Source organism: Misgurnus anguillicaudatus, unplaced genomic scaffold (assembly GCF_027580225.2).
Source record: "Misgurnus anguillicaudatus unplaced genomic scaffold, ASM2758022v2 HiC_scaffold_34, whole genome shotgun sequence".
In the NCBI taxonomy this organism is placed as follows: Eukaryota; Metazoa; Chordata; class Actinopteri; order Cypriniformes; family Cobitidae; genus Misgurnus; species Misgurnus anguillicaudatus.
The window spans coordinates 3,171,835-3,199,814 of NW_027395284.1; the positions used below are offsets into that span (position 1 = coordinate 3,171,835).

At 37.1% G+C, this 27,980-nt stretch overlaps 1 protein-coding gene across 1 annotated transcript; it reads left to right on the forward strand.

The window, feature by feature from the left end:
- Positions 1-1,494: 1,494 nt before the first annotated feature.
- Positions 1,495-27,976, forward strand: LOC141363335 (ras-specific guanine nucleotide-releasing factor 1-like). The gene is made up of 6 exons (XM_073865973.1): positions 1,495-2,175; positions 13,566-13,672; positions 25,154-25,301; positions 26,044-26,136; positions 26,475-26,728; positions 27,835-27,976. The coding sequence occupies exons 1-6, from the start codon at positions 1,900-1,902 to the stop codon at positions 27,974-27,976; spliced, it is 1,020 nt and encodes a 339-aa protein (XP_073722074.1). The 5' UTR covers positions 1,495-1,899.
- Positions 27,977-27,980: the final 4 nt, after the last annotated feature.

The window sequence follows — 27,980 nt, forward strand, 5'->3', positions numbered from 1 at the left end:
AGGCCTTAGTTTAATTAGGAAATATAACTAGTTTTAAACAACATGCCTTACTAAAAACATTACCTGTGTGCATCTTGAAGTAAAACAAAGGGCCCTGATGTATTTTGAGATCTGTAAGTGAAAGTTGTTTTCAGTTTGGAGAGCTCTTAAAAGTGTTTAAGTCTAGGACTAGTCTAATCCCTGTCCGGGAAACCGCCCCATAATGTTTTAAAAATTTTATACAGTACCTGCTATGTAAGGAAAAGTCAGGAGTCTTTACATTTTTCAAGAAATTACTGAATGGAGACTTTCACAGTATGTCCTTGTTATATATTTTTTACCTTGCTATGGTGAATCACAGACATGTTTTCAACAATCACAGAAGATAAAGAAGAGGAAATGACACAGACGTTCAAGGAGCTACTGTAGTGGGCCTGAGTATAGGTTGGTTTGAACCACAGTTTAACTTGAGGTTTTGAATGTGGTTACTAAATGCAAGCCCCTCACAAAAAAGGCTTTACTCGTGTATGATTCAGAGACATGGACAAATTACACTAGTAAAATGTATGTGTTTCTGGGTTTTTACATGCTTCTATACAGTACCTGATTATGCAATGTGAGTGTTTTTAAGTGTGTCAGCCTGAGTATAGCTGTGTACAGAACAGAAAGAAATGCACAGAGAGATAGCACAGGATAGACGTGAGGAAAACATTTTTATTACACTCTCCATATCTATCATGTAAATCTGCATTACGTTTCTTACATTTCATAACATAACTTTTTTGAAGAAGAAGAAGAAATTTGTTTAAATATGAACATCTGATATCTGAACCCTGGAGAACCCATGGGTCAAAATTGGCCAATGTTAATTGCTGCTAAGAAAAGGGTCCTTGGGTTCTCCAGGGTTCATTAAAACACATGATCTCAATTGTGAAAGGAATATTCAGGGAAAGGGGCATTTGCTTTCACGAAATGCTCAAAGCAAAGTCATCTGAGGTAACACAACTGATACTTACAGGAACAGCAGGTCATTGTGAATCCTTTACTTAACTATAAGCAAATGCGAAGCTCCTCGCGAATTACTACTGATTGACTGTTGAGGATCATTCACACTATTGATTACAGATAAATGTATTGGTTGGACAAGCCATGAAAAATCGATATCTACCTAAAAGACCAATAATAGCCTAAAGCCTACAAAGGTGTAGTGAGCATGTTTAGTGAATGTACATAATGTCAATGGCTATAAAATATGTCGAAACTAGAAATGTAATAGCCTGACTTTCCTTAAAGTCGACTGTTATTATAACAAATTGATAACATAATTAGTCTAACTATAGTAACGTACTGATTCTTCACTTAGAAAGTTACCTGACTACACTCTTAAAAATAAAGGTTGTTAAAATGTTATTTGCAGTGAAGCTATAGGAGAACCATTGACCAATCAGCTGTGTAAATTATTGCAAAATGTTGTTTGCGTCTCTCTGTCCGAGGTGCTGAAATGCACTCGACGAAAATCGGGTCACGTGACGACACTGCCTCATTCAGCAGCGAGCGCGCGCACTGGTTTATAGAGAATTGCACGTGAGAACGCGACAAACCATCACTCGCACGCGCTGTAGCCTAATTCTCCCTGCTCGTTGCGTCACGGAAGAGGTTACTAGAGGCATTTTTATCCTTTGCAAAGCCTAAACGCATCCGAGAACATTACGATGGTAGACTTTGGCATTTATCGTTTTTCTCTGCGCTTCTTCCATACTTCGTGCCAATGCGTTGATTGCAGTGGATGGGCAGAACGTGCCATGCTTGGTTTCTAATCCCGAAAGTGCCCGTGTACTCGGGGATCTCGTGCTAAGAAGATGTAAGGACCAAACAAGCCTCACCAGCCTTTTCCCTCAAACCAGCATCTTCTTCACAAAAATGCAGAAGGGAATGCGACTTAATGATGGTCATGTCACCTACCTGGGTCTTTTGGCAAAGAAAGATGCTACGAGGCGAGGCTGCTTAAGCAAAAAGAGCTCCGACAACACAAAATGGCACACGAAGTGGTTTGCTCTGTTGCAAAATATGCTGTTTTATTTTGAGAGCGAGTCCAGCTCTCGACCCTCGGGATTATACCTGTTGGAGGGATGTGTGTGTGACAGGTCGCCCTCACCCAAACCTTCACTGTCAGCCAAGGAGTGCTTAGAAAAACAGGTATCTTTCAACTTTCTCATCTCTTTGTGTGTACTTCTGTATGGGGAATATGTGAATAGCTTAGTTGGCTTGTCAATTTGGGGGTAAGGTGCTAAAAATTGCAATTCTGCTTGCAGCCAGCAGCGAGTGGGGGTTTGTTTTATGCGTAAAGATATGATGAGCATGCGCTATAGACACTTTTACCAACAGCATCTGCTGGCTTGCTTCATTTTCGGAGATTTTTCCACATTATTTACATCATGTGTTTAGTATTTTATTTATTGCCATGTCAAGTCTGTGTAGAAATCAGTTTAAAGCTTGTATATTATGTTACATAATATAACTATATTTTTTAATGTTTGCTTACATTGATTGATTATTTTGAAATATTATGTTTATATTCTTTTACATTAAACATTTAAAATAGCTTAAGAGTTTATTTCAAATAACAAACAGTAGTGACTTGTTGAACGATTTAAGTTCATTGTCTTTCGGTGGTGTTTCCATCACTGCAATGATAAATGTGTATTATTTTCACCATTTCTCCTCACTATATATAAGTTTTAAGAGACTGTTCCGCTGTCTGCCACACAAGAGAGAAAATGACGCTGAGGAAAGCGCTTTATAAACCTCAGAGTCGCCATCATGCGGAAAACTAGCGGAGAATCGCAGTCTGTTTGACGTATTGATTTAATTCCCGCGCTGATATTAATAGCATCCTACCTTGGCAACTGCGTCTTCCCAACGTGTTTAACAACAAATCGTTTCCAAAACTGAACTTTATGTTCAAAGACATTGCTTAGGCGTCTAATAAGAGTTTGTGTACGGTTTAACCTGCTTTGTTTATAATATTGTGATCCAGCAATGATAAAGATGCTGCTGATCATAGTTTTCAAACATTTCAGAGACAAGTGCCTACTTGATAGATGTCAATACATTGTGTCTTCTCAGATCTTTTAAAGCATTTGATGATGTATTATTTAATTTAAACATAGGAAAAAGGTTACAATCCTGATTTCCCCTACTCAAGGGTTTCTGTGTCAAGCTTATTTTAGATCAAGAGTGCTTATAAAAAGCTGCATGTTCTTTAAATGTACGTAGTTGACCTAACTAATGTATTTTTCCTAATTTGAAACATTTATCTTTTAAAGAAGCGAAATAAGTTTCACATAAAGAACATACAGTTAATGAAGTACACATAAGATGAAGACTACAGTCATTAGAGATTTAACCTCCTAAGACCCGAGCTTTGGTTTGGCTTGCATTTTGGATTTCATCCAGCTATTTGGGGTTAGGAAGAACCAATAAATATAATAACCAAATTAGGGATGCATAACGATTAATTGTGGTAGCAGAATAAACATCATATATTTGTTTGTTTTATATGTGTGTGAACTGTGTATAATAATTATGTATATATAAATATGCACACATGCATGTTTAATTTAAGAAAAATATATATTTATATATAAGTATTTATATTATATATAAATTATATATAAATGTATATACATATGTAAACATTTCTTAAATATATACATGCATGTGTGTGCATTTATATACAAAGGTATACAGTTCACACACGTATATGATGTAAGCAAAAACTTTTATTCTGCTATAGATTAATCGCGATTAATCGTTATTCGTTATGCATCCCTTAACCAAATATTTTTCTTTGAACCTGAAGAAATAATTGTAATTGTCCACATTTGTGTACAACAGATTCCAGTTACACAGAATTATGTGGACACCAGGTCTTAGGAGGTTAAAAAAGCTGTTTTTATTCTATATGATATGTTGAGATTAGATGACGTTTCCAACAAGTTTATGGCAAGTTACTACTCAACCCTGTATCACGTAATTTTTTATTCTTTTCTCCGTGTTTATACATGACCGTATCACGCATTTCTGTTTACGTGTCCCTGTCAAGTATTGGTTACTCAACTGCTTTTTCCTATTGTCAAACCATTGTCGATTCGGTTTAGGGTTAGATTTGGTGTTTGCGTTAGGATGTCACTTAAAGTATTTGTTTAAACTATTTTTTCTGATTTATTTTTTTATATTTTTTAAATTTTAAACCATTGTCCCCTGGCGTTAGGGTTAGAGTTGGGTTTGGGTAAGGATGTCATTTTATGTAAATCTAACCCTAATCCGAAGCGACAATGGTAAGAAATTAGGACAAAACTGTTGAGTAACCAATACGTGAAAGGGACACGTAAACAAAAATGCGGTCACGTATAAACACTGAAAAATGTGACCGTGTCATGGAAAAGAATAAAAAATTTAAGTGACTATGTAATTTCGTGATACTGGGTTGTACTACTACCAATAATATTAGTAACTGTAATAATACTATATATATTATATTATATTACAAATTGTAAAACAAAAATTAGATGTAACAGCAGTTTAAATCTGCCAAAGGAGAGCCACAGCAAAATGTAAACAAAAACCAACTGAGTGCTCCTTTTATGATCACCAACCAGACGCAACAATATATGATCACCAACCAGACGCAACAATATCTTCCAACCACTTAATCACTTTTGCAGCCAAATAGCATTCTGAAGCACAAAACACATGGTTATTTTTCGAGCACAACTTTTGACTACTGCCCAGTGGTGGATGCTGAGATGTCTTGTCTAGTAGATAGCTCTACGTTGTCCCTGGATATCTGTTCAGCCTGCAGTGTTTGTTTGTATGTGTAAGGACTGCAATTCAACATGAATCTAAGACCTTTCTGTGAACAGCTGTCCCTGTGCTGACAAAGCAGGATGCGGAGTTTGATGCTGTGCATGTCTTTCATACTCGAAAGAACAGAACGCAGTTAGTGCAGCGATACCTTGCTATCAGAGGCCTAGTGTTTGGCAGTTTCATGCACATTTCATCATGCTCTTATTCTCATTTGTATTGAAACAGAAAAGTTAGATGGAACTTATCAGATCGTATATCAAAGCATGCTAAATTCCTGCTCAGATGCTCCACTTGTTCCTGCAAGACAGCTTGAGTCTATGGGAAAGTCTATAGACTAATCAATTTTTATGTAGCATTGTACATCTTATAACATGTTACAAAGCGTTTGTTACATATTCATGTGAAGCTTTAAACAGGCTTTGTACTGGACCTTTTTCCAGGTTTGTCAACTCACACAGAGAAGCATCTTTTAACTAGGGCAGTCTAATGCCACATGGCAAAGTATTTATATGTGCACATAAATGTTCGTTTTATAATTTAGACTACCACTGTTTTGTTCTTGTAACATTACATTTATGCATTTGGATTTATCCAAAGTGACTTACAGAGAATTCAAGCTATACATTTTATCAGCACCTTTGTGCTGCTAATGCACATGCTCTACCATTAAAGGGCACCTATGGTCCGATTCACGTTTTTACATTTCCTTTGGTGTGTAAGTGTGTATTAGTACATGTTAGCGATATGCAAAAGGTACAAACCCCAAAGTAAACAATGACGCGAGTTATCGTTTCCAATGCAAATCTCTTTTCTTGGACTACAACAAACACATGGATTGTAGGCAACAGTTTACTTCCTGGGATTGGTGATGTAGACAAGACCGACATTATCATAATTCCTCCCGCTTTGACTCACAGCCTGTAAGTTATCTCCTGTTAGCATTGCATTGTGACTGAATCTTTCACACATGGTAAGGAGCGTCACATTTCTGGCTGACGTCAAAGGTATTCAGGTCACTCGCAACGTACAGATTAGCTGGCCAATCAGGGACAAAGACTTTTTCAAATCCGTGCATTTCAGGAAGCGAGTAAAATCTGGAGCCACAAAAATGTACGGTATGTGGAAAATAACGTGTTTTTTAACCATAAACCACGCAAACACATTGTATTATACCAAATACGCAAAATAACGTTTTTTATCAATTAAATAGCGACAGGAAGGATATTTAGAGTAGATAAGTGTATCACTTGGAAATACTATTTATATTTCACTTTTATTGTTTTTAAAGCATTCATTGCTCCTCTGCACAAGAGATGTTTTTGTATCCATAAAAACACTTACTCAGCATAACGCTTTTCAGAAAACGGCATTTTGTGTATTCATCACAAATTTGCGGTCTATTGAAACTCATTCTGCTACCTTTGTATTCTCATTGTATTTACATACCAATCACTCTGCTTTATCATTCATTCATTGGCCCTTTTTAAATATATCTGCATTTGAGCCCATGGTTCCTATGGCAACTCCTATTTGCATGAGAAAAAGAATGGTTGGAAGGGATCTTGTGTGTGTAGCGTTGCGCCTCCTTCATTAATGCTAACGCTGTTTGGGCTAAATTTGTTCTGTTCGGTACCTCTGAGGGGTCAGGGCCCATTTATAGAAAAACACTCATCTCTCTTTTGGGAACAGCTGCATTTTTGCAGCTCAACAGAATGAGAGCGGAGACTTATTGATGCTTGCTATTTTGGTCCCTTTGAGGAATGCACTTGAATAGGAGCTGAAGACAGAGATAATAAAATGTGTCCTTTAAAGAGTAGTGGCAAAAATGCAGAAAAGGAAAGAGCATATGCATTCCTGAGGCTGTGTGTTATGGATTTTGACTGGGAATAGAGTCAAGGTGCTCTTTTTTTTTTTGCATTTAATAGAAAGCACCTACTGGTACACGTTTATTCTCTGAAAGGCCGTTTTTTATGTAAGATCATTCATCATTATTAAATTGCTAAAGGTTATGTAAAAGGTAACAGGTTGTTTAAACACAAAAGGATATTTTATTTACAGTAGATGACTGTGGAAAGAGCTGAACTGAATGGAGCTATCCAACTCATAATTCATGAAGCAAATTGAATGTATTATTGAAAAGTATTCACTTAGATAACAACCTCCTTTCAGAGTGGTTATTGTTGAATGTCATATCCTTTATTGAAAGCACCATATGTTCATCAGCGATACGTTTTCCTTTTAGATGACTTTGTTATAGTCACTGTTTGAAGGCTTGCGGCACATTTGGACTGTTATTGCCAGTTTACTTTCATTGGTTTGGTTGCAGATGGGTTTTGCACCAATGATATTTCATAAGTGAATAAGAAACACATTTTTTTGTTTTAAACAATCAGAAAAGGGACATTTAATGGGTGCATGTGAGTGTACACTATCAAAAACATACAAACACACCTGACCAGCTTTGTGTGTATTGTTCAGTGGCGTCGGTGACTTCTTTTTTCGTGGGCGCTCGATGCGAAGTTCGTCACAACATGTATGTAGCCCATCATGTGTGTGGTTCGTAATTTCAAAGTATCGCTTGTCTTGTCAAAATAAGTGCCTGCTGCAAACGCGTCTAAAGGGTTTATGATAAAAGAGATGCTCGTGTTTGCCAGATACTCGCATAATATCATGCGTAATCAGAGTTTAGTGTTAAGGGAGTATCTTGCATGTATTTTGTGAACGTGAACGTCTCTTTTATCATAAACGATTTTTGACAAAACACGTGATGATACACGCACTCGACGCACAGAACACTTATTCGGAATTTGCGCCCCTCGGATGAGCAGTCACCAGCCGCCATTGGTATTGTTGCAGATTTTCTTTACTGTGCTCAAAGAAAGGAAATAGTAGAAGAAATAACTTACTTTAACTGTCAGGATAATCCAATGTTCACAACCTTATGTACCTCTTTGTGAATGTTTTTGTGTTAACTGTAAACTATGTATGTATATTCTAGAGTTCAACAGTTTTCTTTGTGTTAACTTAGTATCATTTACAGTAAAGATGGTTATATAATCACTTTAGCATGACCAAGGTGCCTTAACCGTCCACTGTGCAGCAGAAATGGAGGTTGTTGGGGATTCAGTGGTAAGGCCTGGCTTTCTGAAATGGAGAGAGAAGGGTAACACATACAGAGCCATAGCCACTAGCGCAAGGAGGAGTTGCTAGGTAACAGGTAGCATACAGTTATGTAATGATGCGATGCTCCCAGTTTACATGTTTTATGGTATTCCTCCTGAGAGATTGTGCTATCTCAGGCATGGGAAAGTTTTCCATGGCACTTCCGATCCTATGTTCTCTGAACTTTCAATGGCCTTTTATTTATCAGCCAGCAAATATCGGACAGGTGTAACTGCACAATACATTCTGTCGTTCTTGTTGAATTGCATTGTTTTATGCAGGACATGCTGTGCATATTTGAATATGCAAAGGAGTTTGTGTTTGTATTTTCATGTTGTACACACCTAAGGTGCTGACCTTTGTACTAAGCAATGAATTGAAATGCGTAGCCACATTCAAACTGGTGACAAACTTCATTCACTAGAACTATTATATGTGAGTGGGACATATAATACATATATAACACACTTTTTAAGACCAAAGATATTGTACCCACTCACTTTGTCTCTGTTTACTTACAGCCACATCAGTCCAATCCTTCCCATTTAAAGGGACACTTTAATTTTATCTCATAAAAAATATGCTAATTTTCCAGCTCCCCAACATTTGATTTTTACCATTTTGGAATCCATTTAGCTGCTCTCCGGGTCTGGCTGTACCATTTTTAGCATAGCTTAGCATAATCCATTGAATTTGATTAGACCATTAGCATCGCACCAAAGAGTTTCGATATTTTTCCTTTTTAAAACTTTACTCTTCTGTAGTTACATCGTGTACTTACTTAGACCAACAGAAAATTTAAAGTTGCGATTTTCTAAGCAGATATGGCTAGGAACTATACTATACAGCCTTAAAGAGCCAGTAAGATGCCAATTTTAAGCATCCTATCACTGTTTATAAGTTCCAGACAACAGGTTTAAATGAATGCATGGTCAAAAAACACTGTAATTTTCTCAAAATACAAATTTTAAATTACCCCATTTCTCAGAGATCCCCAAACGATTCATGTGACGCCGTTCAATGACTCAGTCTAACTAAACCCCACCTTTCCGTAGCCTACACTGCTCTGATTGGTCAACTGACAGAGTCTCCGCTCAGACCACAGATCAGTGGCACAGACCAACAATAGTGCAACATGTGAAGAGTTTTGTTGCAAAACGAGATAAATCCATTTTTTTACATTTTTGTCAAAACATGTTTATTATTATGTTATCATGTTATTATTTTGTTTTATGGTGCTACTTAGCTGTTTTTTTAAGTTATGAAGGTTTAAATCAAAACCAACCAACTGCAGTTGAATTGAAATGAATTGGAATGCACAACCAAAAAACGAGATTTCTGAACAATTAAAAAAACGGATTTATCTCGTTTTGCAACGAAACTCTTCATGTATTGACCTAGTGCTAACATGATTTACTGAGAAAATATTATCAACATCAATACATATCATTCATCATTAATCCAAGCAATAGAAATGACAATAGAAACTAACATTTTAAACTCATTTAAGCATTTATGTAAGCTAACCGGGTCATAGCAAAACCGTAAGTGAGCATGCGTTAACCGCTTGCTAACGTGACTCTCTGACAGTATATTAAGAGTTTAAACAACGACATCATTCATCATTAATTCAAGCAATAAAAACGACGATAGACATTTTACACCCATTTAAGCAAGTATGTAGCTATAATCATACTTACAGGTTGTGGTTAGGAGACGCATGTTGTTCCAAATAAAGTGGGTACTGAACCACGTCTAGTAAATCTCTCCGTTAAAAATAAATTTTAACCACTGATTCTTCACAGCCAAACGTTTAGTATATCCCTCCTTTGGAAGTGAAAACAACACAAACTGAAAACACAGCATGATATGATGTTTACACACTAATTAGCTGTGGGCAGATCATAGTTTTCGTTTCTCCCGCGGGCAAGGCTATAGGCGGAGATTAGTATCTTGTGTGACGTGGAAGTGTTCATGTGACGTGGAAAAAGTCAGGCAGGAGATCAAATCCATATAACGACTCGTTTCAGCGATTCAGAGTCGACTCCCTTCTTTAGAAGCCAATAACTTTATTAATCGTGCACTTTTTTGTTCAACTACCTTGCACATTGTTTACATTGATGGACAGCTACATGACACACTGCAATACAGGTCAGTCTCGATTTTGGATCTGTTTGGCTCTTTAACTTCCATGCTGCTGTTTCCTCTAATCCATTCCACTTGCCTCATTTAAAGTCCATATAAATTAAACTCCATTTCGAGTTTACACTACTTTTGCCTCCTGCACTCCCCCGACACAGCAAGGTAAACAAAGCTTTTAGGCTATAAAAGTAATTGTTTAATTAAAAGGCACCACAATACAAGAAAATAGCATCTACTCCAGAAAATCTTTTTGGCTTCCGACGACCATGATTTTTGTGCCTTTAACCAGCTCTCTGGGGCAATGGCCAATGTTGTCCCAATTAGAAATAACAAGAATACCGGTAGTTCCTCCAATGAATTTGAGGATTTGGTTTGTTCATTGTGTTTTCATAGCTTTTAAAAACAGAATTTATGTATAGGATTATATGTGCACTCTAGGAAAATGGTGCTAAAAGTGGTTCACTGGCTCGTAATCATAGGGAAACCATTTTTAGTGCTAAACATCACCAATCTGGAACCTGTGTAGAACCATATTGTGTTATGTTGAACCATAAGTGGTGCTATAGTCATGCTTTACAACTTATGATTCTACGAGGGCTACGAATTGTTCCCCTATGATTGCGAGGTTATAGTATTATTTAGCACCATTTATTTTTTTAAAGTAGTCTACTGGTTATAAAATACTGTAAATCCTGATATAAAGAGGAATCTTGCATCCCACTGAAGTTGTAATTGGCTGACTGCGCATTTTCTTGCATATAAGGCTACATGAACATTTACATAATAAAAAATAAATACAACAAACTGATTTTAAAAATTAAAGAGGCTGCAACTAGCATAGCTTTGTACAGTAAGCTGAATGTACAATATGCAGAATGAAGTTATCTCAACTTATCAGAAGTCCACATTTAAAATAGTTTGTTGAAGTGACTTGCAAAACCATTTTACTTCATGCTGTATTATTTTTACAGTGAATTGTTACATTAGTTACCTTTAGTCAGTAAATCATACACTCTAAAAAATGCTGCTAAATAAAAACTCGTAATTATAGGGGAACCATTTGTAGCGCTATAAAGCATCTATATAAAGTAGCACTTCGAACCATGAGTGGTGCTAAAACGTGATTATAACACCACTTATGGTTCAACATAGCACAATATGGTTCTACACAGGTTTAGCACTAAAAATGTGTCAATGTCTTGTTGACTAAAACATAGCATAATTTTGAAATATGTCTTCAGCTCTTAGCTACTTTTTTGGTAGAATGAAAAATAAAATAAAAATCACCCAGCGGGGTTAGTTGTAACGCTGTGTTACAACTAACCCCTCAGCAGCACTAACGGTATAAAAACAGCTAACGTTAGCGAATTCTTGCCGTTGTTTTAAATAGGCTACATACGAATGATTGCTGGCTGCCAACAAAATAAATGTGCCTGTCTTATCAAAAGTTGTGAGTCAAAATGTATTTTTGTTTATATCTTTAATATTGATTGAATAAGGTCATGTCAAAGATTGAAATCATAATGAAATTAATAGGTGAAATCAGACTTTGATTTTCATTATCTCAGAATTAGATTTTGAGACTTTAGTATGGTTTTTACAGACTGGGTCACATATAATTTTTTTTGTCATAATTGTGCTGCGTTTTCTCACATATTTAGACATTTGTATCCAATTGAACTATTGTAAGAAAAGGGTGGATGAATGAATACAGTGTGGATACCTGTCTGTTATAGACAAATATATAAACAATATCCACTTCAAGTATATAGACAAAATAGTATTGGAATATTTGCCTGCAAACTTCTAGGAGCATTTCACTCGTAGAAACATTAATCTTTATTAAAAGTGCGTCATATTTGTAGTCGAAATCTAACTTACATTCAGTGTTTGGTGCCTATTTGACCGAGAAAAGGGGTGTTTGTTAGCCTGACGTTGTCATACTCAATTCTAGTCAGAATTTGAGTCTGATACCGCTCCATTGAGCTAAAATTATGAGGCGTGTCTCAACCGAAAAATGCCTCTGCACTCAATTGGATAGACATACGACCAATCAGAGCAACGGAGTGTGTGATGTTGAAATGGCGTCTTTAGCAGCCTGACCGAACTGCTAGTAATTTCACTACAATGATACTAACATCATTGTAATTATACTAAGTCTGAGTTAGCGAAGGTACATCAACAACTACTATGTTTACAACATTTCATTTATATCACAACATTAAGTATTTACTAAGTCATACAGTAAGACTATCTCTTACCATTTGTACGTTAGGTGAACTTCATCCACGACGATAGCTACCCATTACGTTGGCTTGAAAAATATCGGAGCCTAGCATGTCCCTCCACTTATTCAGCAGTCACGATTCCGGGCTTCCGAAAAGAAGCTGGCAACGACCGCTAATTATATCCATCTCGTCGTGCACGCCGAGTTGCATCGCCATGATACCCATTTCAGTTGCTTCTTTAACTTTGTCCTCCATAGGAAGGACGGCGAAAACATAAACAAATGCCTTGATCGCGTTTCTCTGTTCCTCTTTTTAAATCAATGCTCTGTCGATATCTTTTAGAACAGACTCAATGTCAGAATCCACACATCTGAATTCACCAGCGGCAGCCATTTCATTGTAAACAGATTGAACACACGCGCTCTTTGGTGACGTGGTTGATACGTTACTGTTGATCATCTGTCCATCATCGTATAAAGCCCGCCCTCACAATTTGATTCGTCGGCCAGTTTTGGTATTCGCATAGTAGCTCCTCAACGGTGAATCCCCAGACCGATCTTCCCCGTTTTTCAAATCGTGGTGGGCGGGGCTAAGATCGGCTGGCACCCAGGCTAGGTGTTTGTAGTCTCACCCCCTCAACGAAGATATTGGACTTCCTGCTTTCAATGATGCAAAATGATGATTTTTACATCATTTAAAGAAGGAAGTGCAACACTGAAATCTGTATTTCTTCTGTCTCAGCGGCAACTGAGGAAATGATGCACGACCATTCAAAAACATGACTGGGGTTCTAACTATACAAAACTTAATGCAGATGGGTGAAGTGTCCCTTTGATTTTTTAGCAAGTGTTACAACTAGCCCCCTGCCTGTTACAATTAACCCCACCTATGGGGTAAGATGTAACGTTTGCACGTCTGCCATGTTTGGTGTAATTGTCCAAGAATGGTAAGTAATAGAAACAAACTTCAAATTGTCATTTTTAGCAGAGATGTGTGTGTTGCTTGTGTAAAAATATAAAGAATCAAACTTAAATATTTTTTGAATGATTGAGCCAAAACCAAAAACTGTTGTTGTGCCCCGCTCTCCCCTACTTTTTAGCACCATTTTTTAGCATGTATATGATTCAGGACTCAGCACTGAAAAACATGATGTTGTAGTTAAAAGGTTTACTTTTTGTATTGCAGTATTATTTCACAATCAACTTTAACCATGAGAATCAGAAGGCCCTAGAGCTTCGTACTGAAGATGTTAAGGACTGCGATGAATGGGTGGCAGCAATATCACATGCCAGGTAAGCAAATGATTTTAGTCCATCCAATACCACTTCAGTAAAAGATGAAAAAATGATCAGAACTCAAATTTACCATGTTTGTTTTCCCTGTAGCATCAGAAACTGACGGTGAATGTGCATTTTAACTAACTGTTTGAGATTTACTTATTATCTTCTAATTTGCTTATTAGGAAACTTGCTGGTTTGTAGGGATGTGTTTTGGGATTTAAAAGTTGAGTGCTTGAACAAGACTGTGTTCTCATAACACCTGGATCCTTTGGTTTAGTCTGTACTACAGTACACATACAGCTCTATATACAAAGGTTTATTGTTAATGGGTAAAATGAGTACAGAGGGGTATTTTTTGCCAAGTGGACAGATTCCATGTCTCATTATCTATAATTAGCCTCAAGCTTGTTTAAGCAATCTTGGATGTTGCAGAGGTTCTGCTGGGAGTATTGTTTATTGTTGCATTCAAGCTCTCTGTTGGGAACTAACAGATTTGTGTTTTTAATAGCATATGGGTTTCAATGTATTTATGGACATGTGCAATGTCAAATGCTTGTAGTTTGGTTTGTGATAGTTATTAACCCTGTATAAAAGGAAGAACTGTATGACAGATTATGTAAAAAAATATATTTGTTGATAGATATTTGTTTGGTGAAAAATTGCTCATATTTTTCTGAAATATTTTTGTGTAAGCTAAGAATCAACAAATTATAAACTCATAAGCATTGATCATAAAATCACAAGAGCTTATTTGTTTAGTTAACTATTTTTATATTGGAAGTTTAGTGGGGGTTTTGTTTTTATGTTAGATAAATATGACATAACAATAGTCAACATATTCTCACTTCCCAAGACGTCAAAATCTGAAACATGTTCAAACGCCTTCAGCGTCACTATATCGACGAAATGGGAACTCCGTTGCTTTCATGCTAATCCCTCAGCGTCGGATATAGACGAAAGGGAATCTCGGAAGGTGATGCCGTCACGTTATGCGACGATCAGCAGGATCATGCCGCTTCTGGACGGTAACTACTCAATTTTATTCCAATTTTTAAACCATTGTCGCTTGGGGTTGGGGTTAGACTTGGGGTTTGGATGTCAGTTTGTTTATACTTTTTGTCTTCTGATTTTTAAGCCACTGTTGCTTGGGGTTAGAGTTCAGGTTTGGGTTAGGATGTCTGTATTGGTTTATACTTTTTGTATTCTGATTTTTAAACCATTGTCGCTTTGGGGTTAGAGTTGGGTTTGGGTTAGGATGTAATTTTATGTAACAGAAAGTCGTTCTATCCCAACCCCAAGCAACAATGGTAAAAAAATTGGAACAAAAATTGAGTAGTTACCGTCCAGAAGCGGCATGATCCTGCCAATCGTCGCATAACATGACGGCATCACCTTCCGGGATTCCCTTTCGTCTATATCCGACACTGAGGGATTAGCATGAAAGTTCCCATTTCGTCGATATAGTGACGCATAGGGGCACCTTTCACGTCTTCATACTGACGCTGAAGGCGTTTGAACATGCTTCAGATTTTGATGCCTTGGGGAGTGAGAATGGGTTGCAATAGTGTGTTAAAAGTGCACTCAGTATTCTTGTTCTTTGTTAAGGAACAAACGCAGCCATTCATTCAAATATGACAATTCTTTCCTCATTAACTTACCCTTATGCAACCCCATCTCTATTTGACCTCCATTCTTCAGTTAAACAAAAAAATCGTCTTGTGGAAAGGGTGACCATACATGCCATTTTCCCGGGACGCATACTGGCCAGGATTTCTGGGGTACAGTATCTTCCGGAAGTCGTATTTGTCGACCGCATACTTCATCAAGGTTTATTATTTCAGGTTCTATTTCAGAAGAGCAAACATTAAATTATAACGTAAGAATAGAACTACAATGATTGTATATGTTTTTAATTGAAATGTGAGAACCTCGTTGACGTATGCGGTAGACAAATATGACTTCTAGAAGACGCACTCGAAATTCTGGCCAGGACATTTCCCAGAGAAATGGCATGTAGGGTCACCCTATATGGAGGTCAACTTGGTGAAGATTCAACAAGCAAATGTTTAATATTTTGAGCAGGGCTTTGAACCAGAATATTTTCCCAATTGGTTCGTTCCAAACATAAACAGTATTTTAACGTTTCCAGTTTTCGGTTCAACCCTAAAATGGACGTTCCTGAACCGGTTAGAACAAAAAATAAAGTTCCCAAACCGGTTAATAACATTCCATGTCAGCTGTGGGATATACAAATTAGTAGGCTGATTATTAGGACATTAAACTTAAATTATTAGTCTACATAATTTTACTTAATTTTCTTGTCATCAAACATTAAAAAAGGCTACATTATGTAAACGGCATAACTGTAATTCTGAAATGCCTACATTTGTTGAGTGCACTTACACACACGCACACAGACATATACGGAGGATGAATGCCAAACGGCGCTTTGGGAAGAAGATGCAGCATAAACAGTCACTCCACATAAAGTGAAAATTATGTTGTTTTTCAGTGCTTTATTCGCCAAATGTATTTTAATGGACTACAGTATGAAACACAGTAGCGCAACTCTCTCTCAAGTTTATACATCAAGAGTTCTGATCTTTGAAGGGCATAGGGATAATCACATTTGATTGGAGTTGGACCTGACACATTCAACCGCATGTGCGTACAGAAAATTGCTCACTTCAGCGTCTTTTAGAGGTTAAATTGTTTAAAATCACTTAAGTGTTAACATTTGCAAGCCTTTGAAACACTTGCAGATGATCAACTTTCACCCTATTTATATTTGCGTATTCATCCGCGAATCGCATGGGAGCCGAACCCTGTGTCGTGATCTGTATGGATCACGGATCAACTGTGATCTGTTACACCACTAATTAGTAAAAAACAAACATCTTGAGGTATTTGGTAGCCTACAGTATTTAGGGCCCGAGCACACCGGGGTGTGAGGACCCTATTGTTCTTCAAGGAGTTATTTTTTTTTTTTCTTTTTCTCCGACTTCAGCGGGACTTTAGAGGGCCTAAACATACTCGAAAACTCATGAAATTTTGCACAGATGTCAAGAGTGATGAAAATTTACATGTGGTGTATGCTTTAGAATTAGGCGTGAGAAAATGGCTCTATAGCGCCACCTACAAATTTTCAACGAAGCAGCCCTCGGACTGTGTTTGACGTACAATTACGAAATTCGGTACGCGTCTGTAGCATGACAAGACCTACAAAAAAGTCTCTTGGATCGAAGCCGTAAACCAAACAGGAAGTCAGCTATTCGGAGTTATTTTTGTGATTTGGGCGCAGTTTTTGTCATTTCCAGGCGTCATACTTTAACTAACTCCTCCTACAGTTTTCGTCGGATCATCTTCATATTTGGTGAGTGTCATCTTAAGGCCTTTGTGATGCTAAATTGCGAAGGATTTGACTCTACGTAAAAATTTGTGTCGGTTCTGGCCCGACAAAGTTTGATGTTTTCCAAAGAAACAGGAAGTTGCTGGAACTCATGCATACAGTGTCCGATCTGTCCCAAATTTCACATGATTGCTAAGAGTCCTGACCTGAACACATCTACATAACAATTTTCATTTATAGCCATAGCGCCACCAGCTGGCAACCTGACGGAACATGTTTTAGCGCCACTTTCAAATATTGAATGAAGCAGCCCTTGGACTGTGTTTAACTTACATGTACGAATTTCGGTATGCTCATGTATTATTACAAGCCCTACAAAAAAGTCTCTTGGAGCAACGCCCTAAACCAAACAGGAAGTCAGCTATTTTGAATTATTTCTCAGATTTTGGCTCAGTTTTTCTCATTTCCAGCAGTCATACTTTAACTAACTCCTCCTACAGTTTTCGTCGGATCATCATCATATTTGGCGAGTGTCATCTTAAGGCCTTTGTGATGCTAAATTGCGAAGGATTTGATTCTATATTAAAATTTGTGTCTATTTCGGCCAGCCAAAGTTTGATGTTTCGCTATGAAACAGGTTGCTGGAACTCAGGCATACAGTGTCCGATCTGTCCCAAACTTCACATGATTGCTAAGAGTCATGACCTGAACACATCTACATGTCAATAGTCACTTATGGTTATAGCGCCACCAGCTGGCAACAGGAAGTGACATGTTTACAATGATTATCCAATGTCTGATCTGTCCCAAACTTCACATGATTAATAAGAGTCCTGGACTGAACACATCTACATGTCAATAGTCACTTATGGTTATAGCGCCACCAGCTGGCAACAGGAAGTGACATGTTTACAATGATTATCCAATGTCTGATCTGTCCCAAACTTCACATGATTAATAAGAGTCCTGGACTGAACACATCTACATGTCAATAGTCACTTATGGTTATAGCGCCACCAGCTGGCAACAGGAAGTGACATGTTTACAATGATTATCCAATGTCTGATCTGTCCCAAACTTCACATGATTAATAAGAGTCCTGGAGTGAACACATCTACATGTCATTAGTCACTTATGGTTATAGCGCCACCAGCTGGCAACAGGAAGTGACATGTTTACAATGATTATCCAATGTCTGATCTGTCCCAAACTTCACATGATTAATAAGAGTCCTGGAGTGAACACATCTACATGTCAATAGTCACTTATGGTTATAGCGCCACCAGCTGGCAACAGGAAGTGACATGTTTACAATGATTATCCAATGTCTGATCTGTCCCAAACTTCACATGATTAATAAGAGTCCTGGAGTGAACACATCTACATGTCAATAGTCACTTATGGTTATAGCGCCACCAGCTGGCAACAGGAAGTGACATGTTTACAATGATTATCCAATGTCTGATCTGTCCCAAACTTCACATGATTAATAAGAGTCCTGGAGTGAACACATCTACATGTCATTAGTCACTTATGGTTATAGCGCCACCAGCTGGCAACAGGAAGTGACATGTTTACAATGATTATCCAATGTCTGATCTGTCCCAAACTTCACATGATTAATAAGAGTCCTGGAGTGAACACATCTACATGTCAATAGTCACTTATGGTTATAGCGCCACCAGCTGGCAACAGGAAGTGACATGTTTACAATGATTATCCAATGTCTGATCTGTCCCAAACTTCACATGATTAATAAGAGTCCTGGACTGAACACATCTACATGTCAATAGTCACTTATGGTTATAGCGCCACCAGCTGGCAACAGGAAGTGACATGTTTACAATGATTATCCAATGTCTGATCTGTCCCAAACTTCACATGATTAATAAGAGTCCTGGAGTGAACACATCTACATGTCATTAGTCACTTATGGTTATAGCGCCACCAGCTGGCAACAGGAAGTGACATGTTTACAATGATTATCCAATGTCTGATCTGTCCCAAACTTCACATGATTAATAAGAGTCCTGGAGTGAACACATCTACATGTCAATAGTCACTTATGGTTATAGCGCCACCAGCTGGCAACAGGAAGTGACATGTTTACAATGATTATCCAATGTCTGATCTGTCCCAAACTTCACATGATTAATAAGAGTCCTGGAGTGAACACATCTACATGTCAATAGTCACTTATGGTTATAGCGCCACCAGCTGGCAACAGGAAGTGACATGTTTACAATGATTATCCAATGTCTGATCTGTCCCAAACTTCACATGATTAATAAGAGTCCTGGAGTGAACACATCTACATGTCATTAGTCACTTATGGTTATAGCGCCACCAGCTGGCAACAGGAAGTGACATGTTTACAATGATTATCCAATGTCTGATCTGTCCCAAACTTCACATGATTAATAAGAGTCCTGGAGTGAACACATCTACATGTCAATAGTCACTTATGGTTATAGCGCCACCAGCTGGCAACAGGAAGTGACATGTTTACAATGATTATCCAATGTCTGATCTGTCCCAAACTTCACATGATTAATAAGAGTCCTGGACTGAACACATCTACATGTCAATAGTCACTTATGGTTATAGCGCCACCAGCTGGCAACAGGAAGTGACATGTTTACAATGATTATCCAATGTCTGATCTGTCCCAAACTTCACATGATTAATAAGAGTCCTGGACTGAACACATCTACATGTCAATAGTCACTTATGGTTATAGCGCCACCAGCTGGCAACAGGAAGTGACATGTTTACAATGATTATCCAATGTCTGATCTGTCCCAAACTTCACATGATTAATAAGAGTCCTGGAGTGAACACATCTACATGTCATTAGTCACTTATGGTTATAGCGCCACCAGCTGACAACAGGAAGTGACATGTTTACACTGATTATGCAATGTCCGATCTTTCCCTAACTTCACATGATTAATAAGAGTCCTGGACTGAACACATCTACATGTCAATAGTCACCAGTGTTGGGCAAGTTACTAAAAAATTAGTAATTAGTTACAGTTACTAATTACTTCTTTTAAAAGTAACTGAATTACTCTACCGGTTACTGTATATCAAAAGTAATTAGTTACTTAGAAAAGTAACTTTTAAGTTACTTTTATGTCTGCTTTTTAAATGTAAATATGAACAGTACTGAACAGTCAAACAGTAAAATGATATGGATGGGCTATTTTACACGTAAGACTCTAATATATCACATACTGTAGGAGCCTATTTTGCTTTAGATTCAACCTTTGAATATTTTTGTTAGAAATTATCTTAATATTTAAACTTAGTTTATTTATGTATATCATTTAGACCATTTAGACAAATATTCTGCATGTTTACAAAAATATAAAATGTGTTAAAATTGTGTAGTGTCTCTTTAAAAATTTGGAGACAATTGTGTCAACATGTCAAATTTTCTAAAATAAATTATAATTTTTCTGATTTCATATTTATTTTAATAAGTTAGAAACGTCTCCGCTGTGTCCTGCTGACAGGCACGATGCATGTGCAGCAGATGAGGCAAATTATGGGTCCTCCGAAGGTTAGACCGTCTCATTTCAGTTCTCTTCGCGAACTTCTGAGCGCCTTGAATGGGCAAGTGCTCACCTTTTATTGCATGCTTAGTAGGGTGCAGCACTTGAATTGGAACACAGCTTGTGAAGCTTGCCACAGGGACTGCGCTCTTTGGTCATATATTGTTTGTTTTCTGTTGGATTTAAATGATACACAGGATTAAAGGAAGATATTTACTCAGAAAACGGAGTAGGCTACGTGGATTGTTTTGTCGGACGGACACAGAGCGAGTGGATTGTTTTGTCAGATGGACACAGAGCGAGTGGATTGTTTTGTCAGATGGACACAGAGCGAGTGGATTTTTTGTTCGGATACGGAGAGACTGAAACTAAAACTAAAAGCGAGCTCACACATACTATGGAGTTTTAACACGGGTGTACACCGCAGTGTGAATATTTTAGTGGAAACAACAATCGCGGATCGTTCTCTTCCATGAAGCCGATGTAAACATCTAAGAATATATGATCATTTCTTAGATTTATTACCTTTGTGGACTACAAATGCAAGTTGATGTCATACTGCGATTGCTTGGTGAAGATAATTTACAAACATGAGACCGGATGGATTATGACTTGCGCACAATTTTTAAACAAAGGTATGTTGTCCCGTTTAGATTTTTCATGTTCATTCTATATGCACTGTCAGCTATGATGAAGTGTAATGAATCATTGCGCCGCCAACTACAGTCCTGCGACGTCAGATATGTCTTGTCTATTTTTTACAAAATAGAGTAACGCGCGTAACGAACTCATTTAAATTTCAGTAATTGTAATTGCGTTACTTGATTTAAAAAAATAGTGGAGTTACAGTAACGCGTTACTCCCATCACTGATAGTCACTTATGATGCCAATAGTCAGTTACGGTCATAGCGCCACCAGCTGGTAACAGGAAGTAACATGTTTACAATGATAATGCAATGTCAGATTTGTCCCAAACTTCACATGATTGATAAGAGTCCTGGACAGAACACATCTACGTGCCAATATTTACATGTAGTCACTCATACACACACACACACACACACACACACACACACTCGCTCACTCACTCTCTCTCTCTCTCTCTCTCATGCTATCTTACACGATGCTACCTCGCTGTCATTTGTAATTAGCAACAGGAAATGTGGCACATTATACTACACTTTTAAATGGTTCACCTATGTTTACATGCTTAAATGCCTATTTACTACTGTTCCCTTTAATTCTTCTCATGCCACGGCGTGGCGGTGTCAGGTGTGCGAGGGCCCTTCCATCACTGCTTGCAGTTTTAATTACCTCTTATGATTGAGCATTAGAGACTTGGGCTTAAGTAGGCTACTTGCTGGTGATAAGCTTCTCATTTATCCGATGAGTCAACGACGACCGGAAGTGAACTTCCTCGAGTATTGCACAGAAATCTTGTCAAAGAACGAAAAAATAACGGTATTAACCGGTTACCATTATTTTAAATAAACGTTTCTGTTCCAGAACATATATTGTTTGAACTACCTGATCTCACAAATTTCGGTGAAATAGTCACGCATTATTTTGCTCAGTTTTGCGTGACATTGTCACGTATTTCCACCATATTACGTGCCCCTGACACGACTTTCTTTTCCGTGACAGTTTCACGTATTGGTTACTCAACTGTTTTTCCTATTTTTAAACAATTGTCGCGGTTTGGGGTTAGATTTGCTGTTTGCGTTACGATGTCACTTAATGTATTGGTTTATAAAAAAAAAATCGTATGCTTTTTAAACTATCGTCGCCTGACCTTAGGGTTAGAGTTGGGTTTGGGTAAGGATGTAATTTTATGTAACAGAAAGTTGTTCTAACCCCAAACCGAAACGATGATTGTAAGAAAATAGGAAAAACAGTTGAGTAACCAATACGTGAAACTGTCACGTAAAAAGAAGGTCGTGTCAGGGGCACGTAATATGGTGGAAATACGTGACAATGTCATGCAAAACTGAGCAAAATAATGCGTGACTATTTCACGTATTTTGTGAGATAAGGTTGTGTTTGAAAGTTTCTGGTTTCGTTTCTGTTCCTTGCAAAACATCAAAAGTTTCTGGTTTTCGTTTTCGTTCCATTAAGCGGTTCAAAGCCTTGATTTTGAGCTTATCTAGTGATACATTGTATCATAGTATCCATGGAAACATACAGATAAGTGCAGTTTGGTCAAATATAGCGGTACAACGTTAACATTGAATCTCTTTTTTCTGTGTTTTGTGATTAGTTGCCATATGCGTGTTTTGTCACTTTAACTCATTCCTTGCCCGCATTTTTTGTGATTTTCACAAAAGTTTCACAAAATGTCTTCCAGGAAAATTTTCTTCTAAAAATATATAAACATACAAATATATAAAATGAAAGAACAGACCATCTGCTTTCAAACCAACAATAAACAAATAAACAAAACGGGGAATCATCCAATCTATACTTTTTTCTCTGCTTATAAACTCTTAAATATGGGTATTTTTCTTAAAAAATACAAATTCTTTAGCAAAAATCTAAAATAATTGCATTTTTGTGAAGGAAGAGATCAGATTAAGAATGATTATCAAAACATACACAGAGTTTAAAATGAGTAAATCACTTTTTTGCTTCAGTTTTTTTATAAATGGGGTAAGGGTCTAGTGGATAATCGCGGTATTATAGATTAACATAAAACCTCATCAGGAACACTTTTTTATGCAAATGTTTTCTCTTAATTGAGGAGATAACTGTGGGTAAAGAGTTAATGATTGATGTACTGTATGTGGTTTTTGAAGCTTCAGTGTGTTGACCTCTATATACTGTATTAATGCGATAACATGATGGCATTATAATATAAAATTATTACTATGTGCTTGACTGAAAAAAATGAGGTTGAGTATACACTCAAAAAAATTATTCATTGGATTAACTCAATAAAATTGTGGGCAGGATTTCCATCCAATATGAATGTGTACCCCTAACTCATAAAAAACTGCTTCACACAACAAAAATATATTGAGTTAGTCCAACTCAATTTAAAGTAAATGGCAATACTAAATTAGTTGCCTCAACTCAATTTAGTGTAGTCTGAATAACTCAATTTAGCATAGTCTGAGTAACACAATGTAGTGTAGTCTGAATAACTCAATTATTTTATTTTATATAAAACGTTTTTATATCATACTAATTAGCATAAACACATGTTAGCATGCTAATAATAATAGCATATGATACTTTGGATGAGCATGTTAGAAGAGACTGATCTCCAAACAGGCATTAACACAGTTAGTGTTCATTGAGAGATATACGTCACATCCACAACCTAACCACAAGCGCCACTCTTCTGCACGATGGTAACCAAACAATTTAAAAATATATAACACAAATGCTTCTAAATCAATAAGATAAACAGACATTAAACATTATTAAGTCTTTCTCTTTACCTAAAAATGCGTAAAATAACACTAAATTAACAAAATTACTCTCCAAAAGCAGTTGCATGCAAAGCATGCTGGGAAATTCTTTTTCCAGAACCCAAACTCAAACTAATTGTGTTAACGCAATTAAAAAGAAATCAATAAATTATAGTACATATTCTTTTTGTGTTAGACTAATTAAATATATATACTTTTTGCTCTTAATGAGGTATTTTTAATTCATTGAACACAATTTTAATGTGTCATTTCTAAGAAGGGCTTGAATCATTTTTTTGAGTGTATTATGAGTTAATTTTTATATAATTTTTATATAATTGGGTGAACTATTCCTCCATTGGTCATGACATGTTAATGTATTTGGTTCTGGTGGAGCTATAGCTGTTGTAGAGCATTTTGAAGACTTGCTACCGGCAAAACACACATGCCTCTTTGACTTTTTTAGGTTAAAAATATTGTATTTTACACATATAAAGAAAATTATTCTGCAAGCAACCTGCAATTTTATTTTTCAAACAGAGATGACAATAGAAAAACAGAAGTTACGGATTACAATCTTAAAATGCAAAGTTAATTTGTCACTTGTTGATATTGACTTTAAAACTTGCTTTAAAACTTTTTGTGTCATTTGTTGTTGGAAATGAACAACGTTCATTGAATAATAAGAAAACTGTCCCAGAATTGGCCTAACAACTCACAAGTCACTTATTTATTTATACATTTTAAATAGAGTCAAATAAAGGGGATTTTATGTCAAGTAGCACAGTTTTCAGTGCTTTATTCTTAAGAACAAGTGTTTTTCTTGAGGTGAGGACGGCTGGTGCTCGCTTTTGGTCTCTAGTCTGTACTATGAAAGACTATTTTGGCCCGGAGCAGTTCAGTGTGCATAAACATGAAGGCATCTGGATTTTCTCACTGTTATAAGATAAACGCTTGAGATAAGTGCTGCTCCACAAATTTTGTTCAGTTGTTGAAGTCTATTCACAGTTTGATACTCTGAAGTGTGTGCTCATAGAGTTAATACTGTGCTGATGAAGTTCATTTCTGTTAGTATAACAGACGTTGCGTAAAAGGTTTGCACTCATGTTTGTGTTATGTTTCTGTGTGCAAGTATGCGCGTTTGTTTATATTAATGCCTGTGTGTTTTGTGCGCAGCTACAGAAACCTGGCTACCGAGCATGAAACCCTCATGCAGAAGTACCTCCATCTACTCCAAATTGTGGAGACCGAGAAAACAGTTGCTAAGCAACTTCGACAACAGATAGAAGATGGAGAGATAGAGATTGAACGTCTAAAATCAGAGGTAAAACTTGTAACTCTAAGTGCGGTAAGGATTGTTTAACATAAACACAGTGAAATAAAAAGATTGAAGCTCGTAGATGGAATAAAGTGTATCATATCTTCCAGAGGCTAACAAAGTTGTCGTGTTCATTTCTTCTTTCTGAAAAGGAGAATAGCGGAGAGACTGAAAATTAGTGCAAGAAGCATTTAGTTTTCAAGAGCTTCCTCCAGACTACTTTACACTTCACTTTGCATCTCTTTTCACAAAAAACGGCTCTCCACAAGAACTGTGATCCCTGCTGTATTCTTCATCAGCCGGATCAAATACTCGTTTCACTTTAAAGTGCAAATGGAGCCGGCTGCATGAAATGGTGCGCTGAATATGCATGACCCCAGATGTATTGTGCGCGTCGCATCCTTGGTCCGCTGCATAATAAACTCATTCAGCCTGCATCCAGTAAATGGAGCACTCACCTTTAGACGACGGTGGCCAGCTCCCACCTCTTTTGTATCCAAGCCGCGTCCTTAATTCACAGGGTCGTGTAATAATTCAAAATTTTGCGCACGCTAAGCATTAGAAATCACTAAAGTGTCATTAGAGAGATTTGATCGGGCGAGAGATTGCACCACATGTCTCAACTGGCACTGATTTGGCCTGACTCAATCACTTTCACGGCATGCTGAGCAGCAGTGAGGGAAAGAAGTTGTTTTATTTTTGCAAAGGAAGTGTTAACTCTGCCATGTTTGTCACTGTTTACTGGCAGATCGCTTCAAGGCTCAAAGACAATGAGAAGATTCAGTCAAATCCCACCACTGCCCCCAGTGATGATGACTCTGAGATCAAGAAAATCAAAAAAGTAAGGCCTGTGTTTCATGTTTTCGGAGTCTGTCCTCAGTTTCACTAAGCTGTTCCATCTCATTCAGGATCCACTTGCCCTGCCATCTATATTAAGCCAGAGAGAAAAAAATGTATACACTGAATTTTTTTTAGCTTTGTATTTTTTAAATGTGCCAGAATTTAATAAATCTTACTTTCTCCTATTTTTAATAAAAGCCGAGTTTAAATGTTTAAGAGTTTATTGTTAAGCTCTAAAATATAATTTGACCCTGCATGATATTGTCAAATATCTTATATAGTTTATTATATCTATTAAATCCTGAGGAATATGACTACATTTTCATGTTGCTGTCTCAGGTGCAGAGCTTCCTGAGGGGCTGGATGTGCCGGAGAAAGTGGAAGACCATCATTCAGGACTACATCCGTTCTCCACACGCGGAGAGCATGAGAAAGAGAAACCAGGTCGTCTTCAGCATGCTGGAGGCTGAAGCCGAGTACGTCCAACAGCTTCATATCCTTGTCAACAACTTCTTGAGACCACTTCGCATGGCTGCCAGCTCCAAGAAACCACCCATAACTCATGATGATGTCAGCAGCATATTCCTGAACAGGTGAGGATTAGTTTCAGGCACTTTAAAAGTAACTCCGGATGACCAAATCATTTTTTAATTGTTTTTATAAAATGGAAATAAGATGAAATGCTTCTCGAAGGTTTCTCCTGAGAGAAAGACCCTAATACTTAATCAAAACTGATGTACTGTATCTGTATTATACACTGCTATGCTTTGACGTTTGCATTATGTCTCATTACCTTACTGTTTATTACTGTGAAGCTACTTTGAAACAATATAGTGTATAAAAGTGCTATAGTGTATAAATAATGGTGACTTGACAGTGATCAAGCGTCTCCTGTAGAATTCCAAAACAGATCTTGTATTAATCTCCAAATTGTATAAATCCTTAAATCTATAAATCAAGTTTACAATCAAAAGTCAGAAATTTCTATACTAATTTTTCTAAAATATTTTATGAAAATTTTCTGAAAAACACATTTCTCCAAGATTATCAAAGATATGCAATCCACATTAAATCTATAGTTATGTATTTTTTTTGTACTGTATGTCAACAATTAAATACATGAAACTGGGGTTTTTAAGGGCATCTATGGTCCTTTTGTGTGTAAGTGTGTATTAGTACATGTTAACGATATGCAAAAACCCCAAAGTAAAGGATGACGCTAGTCATCGTCTCCAACGTAAATCTCTTTTCTTGGACTACAACAAACACACGGATTGTAGGCAGCAGTTTACTTCCTGGGATTGGTGATGTAGACAAGACATTATCATAATTCCTCCCGCTTTGTCTCACAGCTTGTAAATTAACTCCTGTTAGCATTGCATTGTGACCGAATCCTTCAAACATGGTAAGGGGCTGATGTCAGAGGTATTCAGGCCAATAACAATATACAGATAAGCTGGCCAACCAGGGACAGCGCTTTTCAAATCAATGAGTTTTGTACAAAATGCGTTTCAGGAAGAGAGTAAATCTGGAGCACATTGTATAGCAAACACACAAAATAACATAGTTTTTTAGCAATGAAATAGGTGCCCTTTAATTCTAATCTTCACAATAGATTTAGCATGAAGACTGCCCTACAAACTGATGTAATGATGTAATGCTTACATTGTTGTTGTTTACACATCATATTTTTCTGCAGTGAAACCATAATGTTTCTACATCAGATCTTCTACCAGGGCTTGAAAGCTCGAATAGCAAGTTGGCCAACATTAGTTTTGGGTGAGTGCACTGCCAGAGCACTTGGCAACCAACAGCGGAGAACATTCTCCAGACTCTGCTAATTGC